Source organism: Manis javanica, chromosome 13 (assembly GCF_040802235.1).
Source record: "Manis javanica isolate MJ-LG chromosome 13, MJ_LKY, whole genome shotgun sequence".
In the NCBI taxonomy this organism is placed as follows: Eukaryota; Metazoa; Chordata; class Mammalia; order Pholidota; family Manidae; genus Manis; species Manis javanica.
The window spans coordinates 55,987,047-56,009,984 of NC_133168.1; the positions used below are offsets into that span (position 1 = coordinate 55,987,047).

Genomic DNA, 22,938 nt, shown 5'->3' on the forward strand with positions numbered 1-22,938 from the left:
TACCACCCAAGTTTGTAGTCACTTATTATGGCAGCCCTAGAAACCAAAATAGTAAAGGTGGATCCCTATCTTACTTCTTATATGAAAAAAAAAATCTAGATGGATAGAAGAATTCAGTGTAGAAATGAAATAAACAATGACACCCAAACAAATAAGAAAACATGGGTGAAAATTTCTATCTTCTTGGGAAAGGGTTTTTTAAGATTAAAAGGAAAAGATGAATAAATCTGACTTCAAAAGCATTTTAAACATGCTGAGAGACTTAGTCAAATGGCAAGAAATTATACAATAAATGTATAACTCATGGCAGACAAATCTGTAAAAAAGCACATCAACAGCCCAGCAGGAAATAGAGGACAAAATTAGTCAGGTCATAAGTATAAATACCTAATATATTAAGTAAGATCAATTTTACTGATTACTAATGAAATACAAATGAAAATAAAAATGGTTTACCTGTAGAACTGATGGAAATTAAAAAGCCTTGTATCAGAATTAGCTAGGCTAAAAAACATAATTGGCAGTAATAACTATTATTAGAATTTTGGAGAGCAGCAACATGGCTATTTCAATTACTTTCATATTTTTCCATCCTAATTGAGTACACTTTTCATTTGTCTTGTGGATTTTTTATATGGATGTCTTACAATTTTCCCACAAGAGCTTAAATTAAGTAAAGAATATGTGTTTTTATGGAATGTGTATATACTCCTGTATCAGTTAAAAAAGCAATTTCCAAGACATTGTCTTATTTCACTATTTTCTGCTCACTAATAAAAGAACATCTCATTTTAGTTTGCACTTTTAAATGAGGAGTTATTCTTCCATGGCTTATTTCTATGGTTAATTTACTCATGTAGTTGACTGAAAATCATCTTTCATCAATTAATTCATGTATCTTAAAATTCCAAGCCTCTTAGTAATTCCGAACTCCTTCTGTAGTATGGATATTAGCTCTTGGCTTCTTGCTGGAACTTTCTCTTTACATGCTTCTCAGGGCTCCCTTACCCACACTCATGGTTTTCACCATCTTTATGCCAGAAGACTCCTTAGTTGTTATATTCTACAGATAAATCTGCTTTTTTCCCCAAACAACTTAGACCAGTATTCTACACACTGGGTGCTAAATATTAAAATATAGACATGAAAGGACCATTTTTAAAGATTAGATAATTTTTAAGACTATTTTATAGATATGAATAATGAGAAAATAATTCTATAGCATTAATTCATGGAAACAAGTAAAATATTCTAGTTAACTAACTGCTTATATGCTTGAATAAATACAAAAAATGAATTTTAAAAAACTTTATTTACAGATCTTTGAACATAATGTTCCATATAGATTATATACACTTCTATTTACATGTTCTTCATGAACTCTATTTATGAATAGATTTTAAATGCAATTTTGAAAAGCTTCCAGAATTTCTTCTGAAAGTAACTGTTTAAAAATTGTACACACTACAAACTTCAAATTATAAAACAATTTTGTCACAGGGAATGGAAATATAGCAGGGAGAATATAGCTCATAACATTGTATCTTTGTACGGTGACAGATGTAACTATACCTATCATGGTGTTCATTTGATAGTGTAGAATACTGACGAGGTACTAAGGTGTTCATCTGAAACCAGGATACTATAAACTATATTTCAATAAAAAAATAGTATATATATAGTCTATATACCATCTTCCAAAAACAAATACTGAGACAGAAAATGCACCTTATATGTCTTGAAATGGTCAGAAGGAGCCTTGGGGTGTCACCTCTGTTACCTCTATCACAAGAAGCAGTTATTAGAGCATGTTCACTGTTACTGCTAACCCACCCAGATGGAAAGGGTCATATGTGACAATAGTTGTTTTGTGTGTTTTTTAAGTCTTTGCAGTCTTCATACCAAATGAGACAGTCCCAAATAGGATCTTTACATTTTTATCTAGATCAAGATGCTCTATTTGGGTAACATCAACAAAGCTACAGTCTCTAGGCACCATCCCCTTTTCATGATACCAAAGCAGAGAAACTGTTCAGGAAAATCAGATCCTTCAAAGTTGGTGCATCCTGATTGCTGCAGGGCTGCAGGGCTGCAGGGCTACACATTTAAAGCGATGCTGCAGGGCTCAGACTGGCTACTGCTTGCATGGGTAAGCTGCTCTGTCCTGGGATGGTCTTATGAAAACTCTTTGGAATCTGCTGTAGGTCTGTAGCCAATCAAGGTATCTTTAACACCTTCATCCACCAGCAGATCCACTAAAACATGCGGTTTATCATAACCAAAGGAGGTGGTAGTGTTTCTCAGTGTTATGGACTCTTGGCCTTCTGTCTTTATTTCAGTTTTATTACTTGAGGAAACTTCTGAGTCAGATAAGAAGCTGTCCGATTCCACAAGGCCACTATCAGAACCATTTCTGGAGTGATACGCATTTACAGCAGTGCTGCAGGGCTCAGACTGGTCGCTACTGGAATGGGTACAATCCTCTCTCATTTCTGGGGGCAGAGGGCTCCCAGAGGCTGACATGTCTGAGGTATTTTCTTCAGTGGTCACCACTTCTGTCTCACTAGAAAGTTCTTCTGTGTGTTCTCCTTCTCCTGGATTGTCCTCAGTGTGCACACCTGAAATTGTTGCGGCAGACAACTGCTCTTCCCAGATCACCTTCTCATTTTCTGGGACAATTGGTTGGTAGGTAATGGGTGATATGTATTTTGATTCAGATTTTGTCTCTGATGAGGCATTTTTTACCACAGATAGCTAAGGGAAAAGAAATCAATAATTAAAAATAATATATTAAACTTAAGTGCCTATCCTCAAAAAAAAGTCTTAAGTACATGGACAACTAAGTATACCACTACATAGCATATTTAGGGTAACAGTATAATAGCATCTAGTGGTTACCTTTTCTTGTTAATGAAATATACTGTACTAAGATTAAAAATAAGTTTTTAGGATTTTTTAAGTCAGACCCTATCTCACCAATATATGCTTTTTGGCATGACCTTCCACATGTATGCACATTAGCTACATTTGTAATGGGAGTGCACTTGTTTATGTAACAGTTTCACCATTTGCCTTTTTATTTTTTATTATAATTTTCATTGGCTCATATAACTTCTTTATACCAATTAAATAATTCCTTTAATAGGAGATGCTAAAGTGTTTCCAATTTTTCCCATTTACAGAACAGGCTGAAGTGAGTATTCTCTCATGTCTTACTTATGAAATTATTTTCTTAGAATAAATTCTTAAGACTGGAGTTACAAAGTCAAAGGGTATGGCATGCTTATGGCATTACAACACTCTGTACCTACTGTATGCTCATCTTCCTGGCAAGGCTGCATTACTTCTATGAGTACTGACCAGTTTTATTACTGCTACGGGTACTACTGGATATTCAGGTTTAATTTTCCTTCTCTGGTGGGTGTAAATGGCATTCTGCAAGGTTGCTTTGTACTTAATTACTGGTAAGGATAATAGTTATTCATACATGAATGCTCTACTGATTGCTCACAGTGCTTGTTCACTTTTCTTAAAAGGAGTGTTTTCCTAACACATTTAAATGTGCCCTTTGCATGTCACAGTCATTATTCCTGTCACATTTGTTTCAAACAGTTACCATTCTGTTACCTTTAAAATTCTTTCAATGATACAATGAAATGTTAGACAATTAAGATGTCAAACTTCTAGTTTAGCCTCCTTTTGGCCACCTTTCCTTCTATACTCCAACTGTAATGAAATGTTTCTGTGTGCAGAGATTTTTAGAAGCTATGCTTTCTTAACATGTTATGTCCTTTAGAACTTGGATTAAATGCCTCTCTGTCCCTTAAAAGTGCTCAGGCATCACCATCTCTGGAAAAGCCACAACTAACCGCACCCCACCAAAAGTGGACCAAGTCCTTGTTGCCTATCTGTGAGCCTATCACACGGTTTTCATGCACTGAATATTTGGATTTTTCTCTCTCTAGACTTTTAAGTTCCATAACAGACTTATCTAACTGTGCTTTTGCTCTGCGCATAAAAAACGTACCTGGTGTAAAGCAAAAATTTATGTGGTTTTGGATGTGTGGTGGATTGAATGATTTATGAGAGGTGATGTGCTACTGAACATCATTCTACTTTAAAAAGGTGTGTAAGAAGCTACCAAAAGGTTCAAAGGAAAATTTTAACGTATATTATTAAAGGAAAATATTTAAATGTTACCAAGGACTTGGGTAACATGATGCTTCCTCTACTAAATGGATTGATCTTCTTAATGAGACAATATACAAATGGCAGGGTAAGTACTAGAAAGAGTACCAGAGCAGCAACAACTGGAATCCAAATAGAATCTAAGAAAAGAGAAAAAAATCAGAAATTAGAATTAACATGGAACATGGACTATTGCTATATCCATCAAATAGTTATAAAGTTTTGGTATTAATCTTTAATTATAATTATTTAATTATATTATTAATTTGAGGCAATTAACATGGTCAGAATTTTAAAGAACACTGACACGGAAGTCAGGTGAGATGAGTAAAACTTAGGCACCTATCCTCACTCTCAATATGATTCTTCCAAGCTCTATAATGCTAAGCTTTCTGTAGCTATATTGCCATGACATAAGACTAAAATTGCTTTTCCTTAACAATTTTTTTAAAGCCCCAAATATAAGATGCTTCTATAGATAACACTTTTCTCTATTAAAAAGGCAAAAGAAAAAATTTAAAATACATCTCTTTAGAAATAAATTCTGGCAATACCTGTAACTCCTAAAACAGTTGAGTCCTACTCCTAATTATTAGATGTATTTCAAGATTGCAAATACTTAGAAAGATACACAGATGTCCAAACACATATACATACATTGCAAAAGAATGTAGTCCCCTTGAATGCAAACCAGATATAAAAGAATAATATAAAACAGGAAAGATTTGTTTTAGAGCACATATATCTAAAATCACCATTATTTGTTTTGTTCTAATGCTGCTTTGTATTTTTACAACCTTGCTTGTCAATATTTTTTTCATAGTCCTCTTTTCCAAATTAACACTATTCCACATACTGTGGTGGCATTTAGCCTCTTTCCTGGTATTTTATTACCTTTAATATCTACTCCAACGTAAATTTTTTTGGAATAGTAACTCTGGAAGTTACTACACCTGTTACAGTATGTGAAGAAATTAAATTATTACAACAGTAAAAAATAAAATAACTAAATAACTAATGCTAGTACTGTGTTCAGAAGCACCAGAACGACAGGCAGGGAATGTGCTTATGAGCCCCTGTGGTGCCACCACGTGGCCACAATATCAGCCTACTTTATAGATCAGGCTCTTGTTTTTCAAAAAAATTAATCTGGACATTAATTTTGTGCATTAATTTGGATTTTATTTTTCAAAATAGCATAATGCAAGTTGGCATAAAATACAATGCACTATTTTAAGTCACTTATTTAAAACCCTCACATAATGGCCTAAAAGATACTAGTATTAAATTTTAAGTGTTAAGTCTGATTCAGCCTAGATTTCCATTCTTCCAAATGACACTGTATCATAAAATATTTTTACATTTTTTAAATTAGTAAGTATATTCTAAAAACATCCTAACTATCGGAAAATATACAGATACACAGACAGTCACCAAAGCATGATTTATTGTAAAGAAAATCCATTAAATAATCTAAAAGTCTAAAACTTGGGGAACATTAAATAGAATGCAATCTATATGATAAAATAGTCTATAGACATTAAAAATTATATTAATAAAGTATATGAAATAAAATGGAAAAAAGTTGTAATATGTGTTTAAAGCAGTACATAAAATTATAAATTATATATACTATATAATATAATTATAGATATGTAGAAAAAGGGAGAAAGAGTATAGGAAAAAAAAACACCAAACTGTAACATTCTTTAGAGTATTTCTTTGGAGGATAGAATTACAGATAATTCTGTTTTCTTCTGGCTTTTTACATTTTATAAATTATCTATAAAGAGCATTTCAATTTCATAACTGCAAGGAAAGGCCCAAATTTTTGTTAAAGTACTTGCACTTGAGAACTGAAGTTCCAAAGTTCTATTATATGTCTCCCACCTCCCGAAGAAAAGTTGATTAAATAATTATTTTTAAATGTTATAAAAATGACACATAACACATGATTTAAGCCTATCTATATTTCTTTTTGGATAGTAATTTCTAGTGCTTGCCTGGTTCACAGGTCACACATGTTAATGAATATTCCTGCTATTCAGTTTTAAACTTATCATCCCCATAAAGAACATGTTAATGGACATATAACATCTTGCAATGCTGAAGTAATAAACTGACATATTATTCTGCATAATCATGAAACAGACACTTATGCACTGAGTTTTATCTGTTTGTTATATATTTTTCCTTCCCAGGTCAAAAATCATTGCATGGCTTTCCAAATTGGTTGTTTTATATCTTTCATGCCTGAAATCGATTTAGTTCTAATTTTGAACTTCTCTGAAGAATGGAATCACCTTTGAAATGTTTTTGCAAGAGCAGAGATTTACTGAAATTGCCTCTTTTCACATTACTTTTAGTTATCACTCCCTATATTTAGGAAAAAAATGGCAAGAACTTACCTTCTATTCTGTTTTCATCAATGATGGTAACACAGATTTCTTTGGACTTTTCAGTTGTGACAGCCCATATATCTGAGACTCCTTCTGCTGAAATACAGTACTTAGAATTCAGTGAGGACACTGGGATACTCAAGTGGCACTGAGTCTCATTGCAATCATCTTCCTTCTGTATGTACGTTCTATCTGTGGTCTGTATGGAAAAAATACAAAGTGCATGGCTCCTTTGAATCTATGTACATACACACACACATCACCATATTTATCCAGGTCAAACATTGAAGAAAACCTGTATGCAATGAAGTCAAACATGTCTGAAAACAGTGTTGCTATCAAATAAGTCAATTTGTTACTTCAACATAGCATGATACATCTATATCCATTAAAATGACAGATATCCACTAAAATGTTCTTTAAAGGGCTTATAAATTTAAAACTCCAGTAGCACGGATGTTCATTGTTAGTTGCTCCAACAAATGTTCTAGAAACTTAGCTGCTGAGAGATAAAAGCATCTCAGAGGAAGAATAGTAAAGACGTCATGCAGAGACTGTAGGCTCTCTTAGCAGTGGCCTCCAGAAGGGATGAGACAGTTTCTGGGAGTTTACCATTCATTCAACCAAAGGGCATGAGTCACCTGTGCCAGGGCCTGAAGACACCAGGGTCAGACAGTGCTGCCTGTAGAGGGCAGAAGGGAGGTAAAGGAGGAACTGCAAGAGGATGGATGCCTCTGTGGAACTAGGACTAGCCGGACAGTAGAGGAGGATTCGTCTATTGCGTTAGGGAAGAATTCAAAGGGGAGATGACAATGCCAGTTGAACACTGAAGCTTGAGTAGAAATTTACCACTGTGGATAAAGGCATTTTGTGAAAGAGCACTGTACTTGCAGGGAACTAAGAACAAGCGGTTCACCAAAGAGCCAATGAAAATGAGGTTGGAGGGAATGGGAGACAGGTAGATGAGAGGGCCTCAAGAGGACAAGTCATGCAGGCCTTGTAGGCCATGCCATTAAAGAGAATTTAGATATTATTTTGTAGCTGATGGGACTTATTAAAGGGTTTTAGGCGGTGAAGTACGGTTAGATTTGCACTTTAGAAAGACAACTCTGTTAAGCAGCCAAAGTGGTGCTTTAGAACCTAAATCAGGTGTAACTCTTTTGCTTAAATCTTCCAGAGGTGCAACACCTCACTCATAACAGGTCAAATCGCTCCAACATCCTAAGAGATGTGGCCCCAGTGACCTCTGACCTCAGCTGTCACTCTGCCCAGCCTCATGGATCATTTCATGTGCCCAGTGTGCTTTTGACAGGCTCTTGGCCTGAAAAACCCTCCCCATATACAACCATGGAGCTCACGTCCTAACCTCCTGCAGCCCTGGCTCTGTAACACCTCCCCAGTGAGGCCTGCTCTGACCACCCTACTGAAAATCACTACTGCCTCCAAACCCACTGCCCCTCCTTCCCTGCTTCATTTTTCTCCATAGCATTTATTGTTGAGATTCTGTCTATATCATTCACTGGATCTCCTGGTGTCTAAAAGGCATGAGCATGTACTTGATAAATCTTGTTAAATTTAAGGAATGGCAGCACTGTGGAAAATGGATGGAATAGAGTAATTCTAATCAAAGTGTGGTCTGCACACCAGTATATCCCCATGGTAGTAGGTTAGCTTTTTCTTTCAAAAACAGTGATTCCAATTATAGCTTGATTTTATTTTACATCACTACCAATGTGGAACAAAAGATTAAAATTATTCTCATCTTACCGGTGGAGAAATGGCAACATACAGGTTAAAATCCTAGATTAGGAACATGCCATTTAAGGAGGCAAAGAGAAAACTTCAGTGTATTCACCTGACCATGGTTAGTGATTAACTTCAATACCAAGTCCTTCAGCACTCAAATGTTTTTTTTTCTATCCAAAAACCTATGATTCATGAGTCTTGCCTTAATATGTTCATAAGCACTCTACTTTCATTACACTTGATAGATAAACTTAGGCTAGCAACAGAAAAATTTCTGTTTTGAAAAAAAAAGAAATAGAAATACATACGTCACTTCCATTTATCCTCACATATACATTGTACATGAACATGTGACAATTATTTTCTTCATCATATATGGCTTCTGGTTCTTTTCCATTTATAACAGCTAAAGGATGAAATATGTCAATAATGATCTGGTCTTGCTTCTTTCTGATACCCAGTTTCGGTGGTCCAATCCTCCCTGGGGGAAAAGAGGGACAGAAGAGAAGTGGCATTGGGTCTGGCATGGGACCGACACAGCGCATCACATAAGCTGCCCAATCAATCTACCCACCTACTCCTTCAATGTTGCGAAGCAGGACTACACTTAAACTGTTCCACAAAGATCCAGAAGACATCCTAAGTGTCCTTAGTAAAGAAATGTTTAATATCACAAGCAAGAAATACTCATATCTAATCTAGACTCCTCTTCAACAGTTTAAGTCCACCCCTAGTCCTGAAGAAAAATAGTTGGGTCATGAATCTTGGTAAAACCTATGATGTAATAGAAGCTCTATTATTTTTCCTTTATCTTTGGTTCTATAGATTTTAAAAACTTGTTTCCTAAAGAGCATTTTAGAAAAGAAATTTCAGTTATCTCTCAACCTTCACCAAAAAAGTCTTTGCATCTCCAACACCTATAGATGGTTGGCATGAAGGCTCTATAAGGCTGCTAAATACATCCAATTTTTATTTTAGCAACTGCTAATAAAGTAAACATATACAGAAGGTACTTGTAAGTATTTCATTGTAACGTCAAAATTAGGTATTCATTCGACAAATATTTAGTATGTGTGTTTTATGTTTGGGACTTTGTTGGTAAACCACAGATCTATTCTTCACATGTTTACGGTACACTGACTGTGTACCAGGCAGGTCTGTTTTTCTGAACCAATACAGCCTAAGGGTGCAGCACACTTTCTGGCACACAGTATGCCCTTGGTAAATGCGTGTGGGAAAAATTCGACATGTAAATGGTAAAGTTATCAGATCAAAGGCATGGACTCTGGGGAATACAACTAATTCAAGGGCAAGTAGAGGAAGGGCCTGTGGAAGACACCAAGGAGCCACAATCTGAAAAGCAGGAACAGAACCGCTGCAGTCGTTGAAGTAATGAAGCACAGAAGCCGAAGGGAGTGGAGCTAGCAGGCGAGAAGGGCTAGACGACTAGAGAGGGGTCAAATGACTAACGGCTTCTTCTACCGAGGAGCGAGGGTGCAAGAGCTACAAGGTAGGATGACAGTCAGGAGAGGGACTGGCACTGAAGATCCTGGTGCCTGCCATGAAAACAAAGATCAGCTACACTATGGGAAATGGGAGGCTGAAGCACAGAGCTGAAAATCACGAGGGTGGTTTTTATTTTCAAATGTAGTTTAATAATTTTTTTAAGGGTATTTAGTTGGAAATAAAATTTCCAGAGGCCTTGGGGACTTAAGGTGGAGAGGAGGAATGAAAGCAGCTTCCAAGTCCTCAGTGAATGTACTTAGAGAGGAATGACAGAGAAGACCAGGAAGGGAAGGCTGTCCGGAGTCCAGCTGGACAAGAAGGACCCGTATTTGTATGCAGTAGATATGCAATGATTTAGAAGGGGCAAAGCAGCGGCGCCTCTCAGCCCCACTTTGTGGGGCTTGGAAGAAGGGCAGGATACGGACTCCCTAAGTTCCCCCAAATGTTTCTTGAACATTGTGATAATTTTTATCAACTGCTAATCAAGTAAATATATACAGAAGGTACTTGTAAGTATTTTCAAATTTAAAATTTAAATGTGTATACATTCTACTCACCTTGTTGGCACAAAATAAATTCTTTGGACATAGCATAGGCTGATTCTTTTTGTCCAAGCCTAGCTTTAACTCTGGCCCAGAGAGGACTTGATGGATCATTTATTATGTAAGAGATATTACAATAATGATGAATTGTTTGATTGCAGGCATCAATCCATACTGCATCTCTAAAATGAAGAGGAAAAAAGAAAAACAGGTAACTTATTGTTAATATATAAACTTGAGACATCTCTGTCTGTGCTTTGCTTTTCATTCACAGCTTTTCATTTATTACCTATTCTGATGTACAGTAGAACATGAAGGTACAGAGTTGAGCTGGTAGAGCTGAGTAAGAATAGGATGGAGATGCTAGAAAATAGGATGCCCTTACTCTTTGATTAGAAGTACTACAAATTCCTTTACAATAAAGAGGCTCAATTCAAAATATAAGACCTCTACAAACCACATTCCACATGAAAATTTTAAAACTACTCTTTCAACAGCTCTGGATTCCATTAACATAGATAATCATTACTTGATAACAGAATCCAACACATTTATACAGACTCCTGGTATCTGCAGTAATTTATTTTTGAAGTTTTTATCTTTCTATTTAATGATGCATACACTATAGAGGAAGTAAGATGACATCATTATTTTTAATATGGAACTGTAAGCTTTATTTGCCATGCCTTAAGATCCTGGAAGTTAGTGATACTCCTTTACTTTTATTTTGACAGGAAGAACAAAGAGGCAGGAAGTATTGTGAAAAGAACTAATTCACACCCTTAGCACTTCTGGAAGTCTACAGGTAGTTCAGGACGTGTGGCCACATGGGAAGGATAGATGATGGAAGGAAACACAGAGTTACAGAAAAGATAAAAGAGTAACACTTACCTGTAGGTCTTAACCTGTACAGTAAACACAGGCACAAGTGGCATGAGTGGGTATTCCCATAACAGAACGGCATTCAAGTTGTAGGCCTCAATTGTAACACTGGTTGGTTTCGGCACTGTAAGATTCCAAAAATAAAATGGACAATAGTAAGAAACTAGCATTAACATTAGAAAACCTTATAAGAAGCCATGTTAAGCAAATATGTATTCTGAAGAAAAGTAGAATTCATCAGAATAGGTAATAAAATTATTTAAAGATTTCTAAAAATTGTATTGAAAAATGTACAGCAGAGCTTGGATTCATTTTAAATTACTGAAACAAAATTGTGATATAGGGGAAACACAAAGTATGAGGCAATAAATTCCTACCATGTGTTAGGACTTTTTATAAATAAATGCACCACCTGTTGTGACAATAATCCTCAATTTGTTTAATCACTAGAATGTTCTATATTTGACAACCACAGATTGTATTCAATATCTAGAGAAGTACTGTCTACACCAAGGAGGGCCAGTTTCACTCTAAAATACGACCCAGGCTCAGCCCTACAGCCAGTACCACCACACACCTTTAATACCTTTTCTCCTGTCTCTTGACTGACTGAGGAGTCAGCAACCACTCCAGTCTCATCAACATTTTGCTTTTTGGGGTGTGCAGGGCTTTTTATAAACACATCCAGTATTTCTTCTTGCCTTTGCTCTTTTAAACCATTTCAGAAAATGTTTGGTAATAAGACATGAGTCATAAAGGGAACAGGCAGGAGTCACTTTACCATCTTGTATTTAGACATTACCAAAAGTATAATCTAGATATTAAAAGTAGCCATTTTACCCTGTTGAGTATACAGAGTTGTTGCACACAACCCCTTGGAAGACTGGACACACACACACACACACACACACACACACACACAGTCTCTTTACTCCTTTCTCCTGCCCTCTTTCCTCTCTCCCTCCCCTCCTTCTCTTGCTTGAACGTGAAGGTACAGAGTTAGCAATAGGACCCAAAACTTAAGATTATTCAATCCTACTAAAGTTTTCCACCAAACATGATATACTTACACAATTAAAATAAATGAATGAATGGCAATGTGGTCATGTGGCTTCCAAACCTAACTTATCCTCCTCCTCAAACATTCTGAGAGAGCCAAAGTTCTATGTATTTTTTACAGGATCCCAGGTGATAATGGTGATTACTTAGATTTACATCAAGTAAACTGCTCAAATAAGACAAATATTCCCTGGGTTGGACATTAAGAAATCTGGGTTCTTCCCTGGCTATACACTAGTTATTTCAGATGTCTACATCTGTCAAATGTGGCATTAATTTCACATGCATAAGATACTTATTGTTGAAGGAACACCTATTATGCTTTTTCTCAAAACAAAAATTTCATCATTTAAACCCAAACTGGTACCCTGCTTTAATTTTTTGAATTATTTAAACCCGGTATTATCTTTTCAAAGCAGAATATGGGTCACAAGTTATTTAGGTTAAAAAATATGGACTTATGGACAACTAAATTTTTACTTGCCATTGTTTTCCCTTTTTCTGATCATTTTTTTCTTTATATCAGTGGTTCTCAACAGGAGGTGATTTTGTCCCCCAGGGGACATCGGGCACTGTCTGGAGACATTCTGGATTATCACAACTGGGAGGTAGTGGTGGGGCGCTACTGGCATCTAGAGGCCAGAGACGCTAAATATTCTATATTGCACAAGACAGCTCTCCAGGATTTGGCAGTCCAAATGTAAATAGTGCCAATGCTGAAAACTCTGCTTTATGGGTTCATAATTTGGGGTATTTTTAAAATTAGTATTTAGGAGGATAAACTAAAACAAGAATGGTTTTTGATAAGCCAATATATTTATCATGGCCCCCCCTCAATGAATAGCCTCAGTTACTGCCAAAATGTCTAACTTCATATTACATATGAAAGCAGTTGAACAGTTTATGCCAAAAGGTTGAGACATGAAGCTGGGAGGATGTCTCAGACTCAAATACCTTGTATTTAGAATACGTCCTTCCTGCAGCCAGTGATCAGACACCTACAATTTTCCTACTTACTCTTCTTGAAATACTTCTGATGCCTGTTGGTGCCTATCATCTTTGGTTCCCTGAGTTTTCCTTACAGGGGAGCCAGAAAGCCCTGGCCTTGCTAGACTTAGCTCTGGTTCTTCTCTTCTGGTTTTGGTAGAGCTCCCATGGCCATACATAGCAGGGTATACTGAGGTTCCTTAAAGGGTTCCTTTTCTATGGCATGTCTGCACCACAACTTCTAGAAACAACTTAGTCTCGACAGCTTGCAATCTGTGGTTGAAGAGGAAATAAAAGGCACTGACCCCTACCTCCTGGTTCAAATCAACCTTAATATCAAATAATAATCATACCTACAAACACAATTTTGCAACCAGGTAAGAGAGGTACCTGATGCACAGAAAACTCAAATTGAACTTCCCCCAGAAGTCAATTCTTAATTTTAGTATTTTTTGCCTTTTCAGAAGCTGAGAATTTTCAAATCTTAGGTCCTGGTTTCTTTTTGTTTAAAGGCCTGCCATTCATTAGTCTCTCTAGTCCTGCATTTTACTATAAGAAGCAAGAAGAAACCACGTGGAACCTTCAACACTGCTTGGAAACCTCCTTAGCTTAAGTCAAGCAGTTCACCAGATAACATTTCCTACTTTCTGTGTGACTAAAGGCCATGGCACTGCTGAGCTTTCTGATGCTGTATAACAAGGACTTTCCTTCCTCCAGTTTCCAATGACAAATTCTTTACTTCCTTTGATGCCCACTTTAAAAAATTATTCCCCCTAGGAATGACTGTTTAACTGAATATACTCAATCTGAAATTTCTGTATTTGAGGAAAAGGCATACAAAAGTCAATCTATATACTAGAGCATTAAATAAAGTGCATTTCTATTTAAGAAGAGGTTACTGAATCATGTTGTAAAACCACAAACAACATTAGATTTGTGCAGCATTAGATTAGTTGTTAATATGAATCAAACGATGTTTCCCATAATGTAAGTAAATGCTTGGCATGGTTAACATAGGACAAAAACATAAATCACAGTTTTCAAAGGAATCAAGACAGGTGGTAGGAGGAGTTTTTAATAGATTATACGAGGTGGAAATCAACACTGGACTAAAAGAGAAACTTTATATATTTACACCAAAAGATATAACCTGTGGTTTTAATATCAGAAGAGAAGCCATGTGTTATTCAACATCTGCCTCTGTCACCTTTGCCAAAATTACGTGATAAACAGACATAAGTTTTTTCATTAAGTTTCGGAATTTTGTAACTTAACTGTTAAACTGCTGTGTTCAGATTAAAATGATTAAGGCTTACAGTAAACTTCTATCATAATACAATTACCTTGTATCAATAAACATATATGTGGAATTAGCTAAAGAGTTACTACCTATGGTTTTATAGTGCTGTTAAAATGCCGATTTTTCTTAATGCTTTCTAACTTTTCTTCTTAGCAAGCAGCAGCAGCCTCTAGATTTAAGATGAATAAAAATATTTAGAGAAATCTTGTACATATTTCAAGTGCTCATTAAAGTGTTTTAATTAAAACATTTCAATATACTGGGGCTTTGAAAGGAATCATATCCATCACTTTATGAAACAAATGAAAAACAGTCCATTTTATACTTCTTCTATTATTTTCTTGTACCTCCAGGAAGAGTTTCAGAACTAAGGGTCTGAGTGAGAGTATCAGGTACCCTTCACCTTCTATGCCATAGCTTCTTGACTGGGTCAAGGCCCCCAGAGTCCCCTCAGTCTTCTCTTCTTCCTGTGTGTCTTAAGGGCCTATCCTGGTTTTCTCACTCATTTTCTTAAATTTTAGAGCCCAGAAGTAATCCAATAGCTGTGAATGAAATATTTCTCTTCCTCCCTTTTATAAAGAGATGGGCATATCAAATAGTGGCTAATAGTGAACTTATAATTAACTATCCCCCCAGATTTTTCACTCAAACCACCACCAAGTTCGGGCTTACCCAATAAACATACCCAGCCACTTTTATAACCTGAAATGCAGGATTTTATTCTTTCTCTTGTGTATTCAACTTCATCTAGTTGGGTTTGCTTGGCATGCTGATGAACTTTAATTGGACCAGACCCATCTTGTCCCTGAGAGCAGTCATTTCTCAAACTTTTGGACTAATTCATTCTAAGTTGAGAAAGAGTTTAAGAACTGAAAAAAATAAGAATCCTTCCCGTCTATGAAAAATGGGAAAAAGAGCGAAGAATGAGTTAGCTGCTGTGCTGATTTTAAATTTGTCATACTGATCTGTTTGAGTTCATTTGTCTAAAATCCATAACAATCTCATATACAAAAAAAACCAATTTAATATTTAAAAATGTATGTCAAAACTGAATGATAATCACTACCATATACTAAACATTTGTTTAATTAAACATTTAGGACAAGCAGTGGGCCCAACTTTATAATTGATTATCTTGATTAAGCACCACAACAATCCCAAGGGACGTAATATTATTATAAATATTTTTGCCATAACAACAAAGGCTTAGAGAAGCTATTTAGAGATCCAACAACCTGTAAAGTTTTATTGGTTATAATTAAGAAAAGCTGCCTAAGTGTGTCATTTTTGTGACAGTTTAACAAAATAAGGGAAAAAACTTCCATATATAAATAGGAACTCAAGACAATTGTTTCTGCTGATTTCAGAGTTTCTGCATCAAATAATTTTGCCTGACGTATTATATACTATCACAATTATATGATGGCCACTGCAAAATCTGAACAATGTATTAAATATATAAATCATTTCTTGGAAAGAACATGACTGAAATGTATACCTAGCATTTTGATTACTATCTATCTAAATGTACTACGTACACTTACACACTACTATGTACACAAAATAATCTAAAATACACACCCCTAATAAGAAAATTACAAGTAAACTAATTCCTTCTTGTCAATAATTCTTTTAATTCTGATTCTTTGTCCAATTCAAATGGAACCATTAATTATTCATCTAATTCATAAAATAAGTACATCATTGCTATGTGCTGCCAAATCTTATAGCTCTTTAAAAAGATTATTATTCTCTTCAATTGTTTAGGTTTTCTTTTATATAGAACCAAATGTAGACCTTTCAAAGTCTATATGAATCATGAGTCAGAATAAAATGAGGAAGAAAATTACTATTAATACCTTGTTCAAGAAATGTAACATGTAGACAAATAAAACAACATCTCAACAACCCAAACCCTATAGGATGCAGAAAAGGCAGGTCTGAGAGGAAAGCATACAGCAATACAGGCTTACCTCAAGAATCAAGAAGAATCCTACATAAACCGCCTAAACTCACAATTAATTAAACTATGAAAAGAACAAATGAGGCCCAAAGTAGGTAGAAGGAGGGACATAATAAAGATCAGAGCAGAAATAAATAAAATTGAGAAGAATAAGAAATAGAATCAATGAAATCAGGGGCTGGTTACTTGAGAAAATAAACAAAATAAACCCCTAGCCAGACTTATCAAGAACAAAGAGAGAGTAAACAGACACATAAACAGACTCAGAAATGAAAAAGGAAAAATCACTATGGACATCACAGAAATATAAAGAATTAGTAGAGAATACTATGAAAAATTACATGCTAACAAACTGAATAACCTAGAAGAAATGGACAACTTTCTAGAAAAATACTACTTTCCAAGCCTGACCCAGGAAGAAACAGAAAATCTGAACAGACTAATTAAACTGGTAACCAAAAAACTACCTAAGAACAAATCCCTGTACCAAATGGCTTCACAGCTGAATTTTATCAAACATTTAAAGAAGAGCTAATACCCATCCTCCTTAAAGTTTTCCAAAAACTAGAAGTGGAGGGAGTACTGCCAAACTCATTCTATGATGCCAGCATCAGTCTAATAACAAAACCAGGCAAAGACACTGAAAAAAAAAAAGAAAATGAAAGACCAATATCCCTGATGAACATAGATGCAGACAACCTCAACAAAATATTAGCAAACCAAATTCAAAAATACATCAGAAAGATCACCCATCATGATAAAGTGGATTTATTCCAGGGATGCAAGGATGGGTGCAATATTCAAAAATCAATCAACATCATACACCACATCAACAAAAAAAGGACAAAAATCACATGATCATCTCAATAGATGCTGAAAAAGCATTTGACAAAATACAACATCCATTCATGCTAAAAACTCTCAACAAAATGGGTATAGAAGGTAAGTACCTCAACATATAAAGGCCATACTCAACAAACCTACAGCCAACATCATACTTAACAGTGAAAAGCTGAAAGATTTTCCTCTAAGATCGGAACAAGACAAGAATGCCCACTCTCCCCACTTTTATTCAACATAGTGCTGGAGGTTCTAGCCACAGCAATCAGACAACACAAGAAATAAAAGGCATTCAGATTGGTAAGAAAAAGGTAAACTGTCACTGTTTGCAAATGACATGATACTGTACATAGGAAACCCTAAAGAATCCACCTAAAATCTACTAGAATATCTGAATTCAGCAAAGTTGCAGCATATGAAATTAATACACACAAATCTGTTGCATTACTATATACTAACAATGAACTGGCGGAAAGAGAAATCAGGAAAACAACTCCATTTACAATTGCATCAAAAAGAATAAAATACCTAGTAATAAACCTAACCAAGGAGGTGAAAGACCTATACTCTGAAAACTACAAGACACTCACGAGAGAAATTAAAGAAGACACCAATAAATGAAAAATATCCTGTGCTCACGAATAAGAAGAATCAATATTATCAAAGTGGCCATCCTCCCTAAAGCAATCTATAGATTCAATGCAATCCCTATCAAAATACCAACAGCATTCTTTAATGAACTAGAATAGTTCCAAAACTCTTATGAAACCACAAAAGACCCCAAATAGCCAAAGCAATCCTGAGAAGGAAGAACAAAGCTGGGGGATTATGCTCCCTAACTTCAAGGTCTACTAGAAAGCCATAGTAATCAAAACAATTTGTTACTGGCACAGGAACAGGCTCATAGATCAACAGATTAGAGAGCCCAGATATAAACCCACACATATATGGCCAATTAATATATGATAAAGAAGCCATGGACATACAATGGGGAAATAACAGCCTCTTCAACAGCTGGTGTTGGGAAAACTAGACAGCTACATGCAAGAGAGAATGAAACTGGATTATTGTCTAACCCCATACACAAAAGTAAACTCAAAATGGATCAAAGACCTGAATGTAAGTCATAAAACCATAAAACTCATAGAAAAAAACATAGGCAAAACTCTCTTGAATGTAATAAACATGAGCAAGTTTACCCTGAATATATCTCCTTGGGCAAGGGAACAAAGGCAAAAATGAACACATGGGACTACATCAAACTAAAAAAGCTTTTGTAGAGCAAAGGCCATCAGCAGCAGAACAAAAAGGCATCCTAGAGTATGGGAGAATATATTCATAAACGACTTACCTGATAAGGGGTTAACATCCAAAATACATAACGAACTCACATGTATCAACACTCAAAAACCAAACAACCTGATTAAAAAATGGGCAAAGGATCTGAACAGATACTTCTCCAAAGAAGAAATTCATGGCCAACAGGCTCATGAAAAGATGCTCCACATTATTAATCATCAGGGAAATGCAAATTAAAACCACAATGAGATATCACCTCACACTGGTTAGGAGGGCCAACATCCAACAGACAAAAAAACAACAAATGCTGGCGAGGATGCAGAGAAAGGGGAACCTCCTAAACTGTTGGTGGAAGTGTAAATTAGTTCAACCATTGTGAAAAGCAATATGGAGGTTCCTCAAAAAACTAACAATTTAAATACCATTTGACCAGTAATTTCACTCCCAGTAAATTACCCAAAGAAAACAACATCCCTGATTCAGAGAGACATATGCACCCCAATGTTTATCGCAGCACTATTTACAGTAGCCACGATATGGAAGAAACGTTAAGTGTCCATCAGTAGGTGAATGGATAAAGAAGATGTGGTACATATACACAATGGAATATTATTCAGCCATAAGAAGAAAAGAAATCCTACCATCTGCAACAACACAGATGGATCTAGAGGGTATTATGCTCAGTGAAATAAGCCAGGCAGAGAAAGACAAGTACCAAATCATTTCCCTCATTTGTGGAGTATAACAACAAAGCAAAACTGAAGGAACAAAACAGAAGTAGACTCCAAGAAGGGACTAGTGGTTACCAAAGGGAAGGGGCTGGGGAAGGTGGGTGGGGAGGGAGGGAGAAGGGGATTAAGGGGCACTATAATTAGCAATCACAATATAGATAGGTCTCAGGGAAGGCAGTAAAGCACGGAGAAGTAGTGACTGTAGCCTATCTTACAAGCTGATAGTGACTGCAGTGGGGGGGTGAGGACTTGATAATACGGTGAATGTTGAAACCATAAAGTTGTTCATGTGAAACCTTTGTAGGATTGTGTATTAATGATGCTTTAATTTAAAAAAAAAATCCAATGGCTGCCCACTGACTTGAGCAAGGTGTAGTGAGCCTATTATTTTGTTGGCTCAGCACTGTACTTCCTTCAGGAACATTATTTCTCTTCTGGGAACTCCCCTACCACCTGCAACAGTTCACTTCCCTTGAGAACAGGTGCCTGACCCAAGCTGGGCAAATCAGAACCCACCCAGGGGATTTTGTTATTATGGAGAAAGCTGCAAGATTTTTCAGAACTCAAAAGCTGTCAACATCCATGATTCCGGTCAAGTAAGGAAAACTGTCAAAAACCAGTAATAAGAAATAGTCTTGGCATTTTGAGTTCCTAGCTTAGCTTCCTGAGGCCCAGCCAGCATTGTCATCTTTGTAACTCTTGTTTGGATTCTCTGAGCCAATTCCTCTTTTTGCCTAAGTTAGCCAAAGTTGTGTTCCCATTCTTTGCTGTTACACCTGACAAGGCATTTCATTAATTGGTTCCCACCTCTCCACCTATCCTATCTCCCCTTGTATCATCACACTCATATTCTACAATGAAACACTTAATATTCTACTAACTCAATATGCTGTTTCACACCTTCTCCTCTACACAAATTTCTCTGCACCTCCCATCCTAAATCTGGGGTCAACTTTTCTGAAATTTTCATGACTCCCCTCATCAGAGCCAGGCACCCCTACCTCATATTCTCGTTGCCTGTGCGTTATGTCCAAGCTCTTATCACAATGTAATGCAACTGCCCTTGTGGATGACGAATGTGCCCTAGGTAATGGCAGTTGGCAGGGTGATTAAGAACTTGGACTCTGGAGCCCAACTACCAAGCTCCCCACTCAGCAGCAGAAATTGGGAAGATATTTCTCATTTATAAAAGGAGATACCAACAGCACTTACTTTATTTGGTTTTTATGAAAATGAGATGTTACGAGAATTTACAATAGTATCTAGCACTTAACAACTAAGTTATATACATCATGATCTTTGAAATCAGAATATCAGTAATTCTCATTTTTGTATTTCTAACACTTGGCACAATGTCCGTCCCAAGTAATGACTAAGTATTTGTTTGCTTGATTGACTTTAAAAGAACATGTCAAAAGAGAGCTGGATGTGAATGGAGCACACCTAAGAAGAGGTCAAAGAGGAAGTCCTAATACAGGGGTTCATTCGGTGTTCACCAAGGGTGGAGGAGGGTGGCCTCCCGGACTCCTTCCAGGCAGCTGCTCACTGAGGACAGTGGGGAGACAAGACTGACGGGGTTTCTGATAATTTAGATTCATTTTTCTTTCTGATTTACGGATTTCACTGGAGGTCCTTATCACCACTGCACCGAGCTTTAGAAAAACGTATTCTCAGCATTTGTTTCCTAGGAGATCTCAATAAGCAAGCGGAAATAAAATGCTCAGAGGAACTGAGCTACGTGAAGAGACCTACTGCCTGACAAATCTCCGTGCACCACTTCCAGACTTAGAGCTAAGATGGCCAAGGAATGCCACTTCATGATTCTTAGCTGGCGAAAGAACTAAGGATTTGGGGTCTACCTAAGAATAATGTAAGTCATAAGCCACAGTGCACAACGCTGACCAGGTAGCTCACTTATTTAAAAAGGAGTTAAAAGAACTGGAGAATTGAGAGGCATGTTTTGTTTTTCTGACAAACACGGAAGAAGCCAGAAAAAGAGAACTTAAGTGTGCCAACGGCGGAGACCCGGCGTCGCCTTTCCCGGGGGCCGCCCGCGCTGAGCCCGGCTCCCCGGGGCGTCGGGGACCAGGCGCGCGGCGTCCGCGGCGGTCGCGCCTGGGAACGGCTTTCTCCCTCCCTCCGTCCCCTCCCGCCCCACTCGGCCGCGGCTCTGAGGCGACTGTACCCGAGGACAGCTCCGGGTCCGCGGTGCTCATCTCAGCCTTGCTCCCGGCCTGCAAGATGAAGACGAGGAAGAGGAGGGGCGCCATGGTGCTCCGAACTGATTAAGGGTGCGGCCGCGAGCGACTGTGAGGGTCCCCCGACTAAGCCCTCTGGCCTGGTCTGGCGTCACTTCCGCCACTGCGGACCAGAGCTCCCGGGGGCGTGGACAGCGAGGTGGGGAGCGGACTGTGTGCCCCGGAGACCAGGGAGGAGGGCGGGGCCGAGCTGGGAGGCGGGGCCAGGCGGAAGGCGGGGCGACAGCAGAGAGGCGGGACTGGGGCCGGGATGCCAGGCACGGTCGGCCGACAGGGATGTAAATGGAGGGGCGGATAGGGAATGGGAAGCTGGGGGCGGGCTGGGAGGCTGGACTAGGCTAGAAGGGCGGGGAGGCTGGACTAGGCTAGAAGGGCGGGGAGGCTGGCTAGTAAAGCTCGGAGTTACGGGCGCGAAGACTGTGGTCGTGACCTGGGCTCCCAGGTTTGTGAGAAATCACCTTCCGCTATTCTTTCTGTTTTTGCAGTGTTCTAGGGCTGGCAGAACTTTGCTATAGACACAACTCAGCCACAGTCCGTACTTGACCCTATTAAACTTGCCATCAGGGCTTCTGGGAACCTGAGAATTTAGAACAAAAAGGGCCCATAAGTGACTTCTCTAATCCCTGCGTTTGTATTTAACGAACCTGAAGCCTCACTGGTGAAATGGCTTGCCCAAGTTTTCACAGCCGGCCAAGAACTACTTTATTCTTGGAGGAAAAGCAACTTGCATAACCTCTTAAGGAATTATTTGGATCTGTTAAGCAGCTTCTTATTACGAGATCTGCCTTCTTTCCTCTTTGAGCTCTTTCCTCAAATTACTGTGCATCTCCCTCATTTCAGTCCTCCACACTGGTCTCTGCCCTGCCTAGAACACACCAGGCTTGCGCTCAGATGTACGTATAGCTACTACCTCACCTACTTCGGGTCTCTTCTTTTGGGCTTTTGCAAAAATTTGGAATTGCAGCCTTCTTCCCATCCTACTTACCCTGCCCTACTCTTTTTTTCACGGCACTTAGCACCTCCTCCCACACTCTGTAAATATGCATATCGATGTTTATTTTCTCCTTCTAGAATGTAAGTTCGATAGGGCTGAAATATTTGGCACTCAGTATTCATTGAATGAAAGAATGCATGATTACACTAGTGTTAAGCAAAATTTTAGAGACAAAAGTCTTATAATAATGCACAAAGTACAGAGGAATTAACAATATCACTTTATCTACATTACTATATTCCTT

At 37.5% G+C, this 22,938-nt stretch overlaps 1 protein-coding gene across 3 annotated transcripts; it reads right to left on the reverse strand.

Annotated features, from left to right (window-relative positions):
* Window positions 1-1,293: 1,293 nt before the first annotated feature.
* On the reverse strand, window positions 1,294-21,854 carry IFNGR1 (interferon gamma receptor 1). 3 transcript variants are annotated; one of them, XM_017681302.3, is made up of 7 exons: window positions 21,628-21,854; window positions 11,273-11,387; window positions 10,397-10,563; window positions 8,642-8,814; window positions 6,597-6,786; window positions 4,297-4,328; window positions 1,294-2,754 (listed from the first exon to the last, which is right to left on the reverse strand). In XM_017681302.3, the coding sequence occupies exons 1-7, from the start codon at window positions 21,710-21,712 to the stop codon at window positions 2,176-2,178; spliced, it is 1,341 nt and encodes a 446-aa protein (XP_017536791.2). In that variant the 5' UTR covers window positions 21,713-21,854; the 3' UTR covers window positions 1,294-2,175. The 3 variants fall into 3 exon arrangements, with proteins under 3 accessions (XP_017536791.2, XP_017536790.2, XP_073075754.1); XM_017681301.3 differs by having other exon boundaries at window positions 4,201-4,328; window positions 21,628-21,850; XM_073219653.1 differs by lacking the exon at window positions 21,628-21,854 and adding an exon at window positions 14,699-14,719 and having other exon boundaries at window positions 4,201-4,328.
* Between the last annotated feature and the right edge of the window lie 1,084 nt (window positions 21,855-22,938).

Coding starts and splice junctions, on each gene's coding strand:
- IFNGR1 (XM_017681301.3), bottom strand. CDS start 21,712: ATGGCGCCCCTCCTCTTCCTCGTCTTCATCTTGCAGGCCGGGAGCAAG. Junction 6,787..8,641: donor TGAGGATAAATGGAAGTGAC/GTATGTATTTCT, acceptor TTTTCCATACAG/ACCACAGATAGAACGTACAT. Junction 4,329..6,596: donor TGATGAAAACAGAATAGAAG/GTAAGTTCTTGC, acceptor CTCTTTTCTTAG/ATTCTATTTGGATTCCAGTT.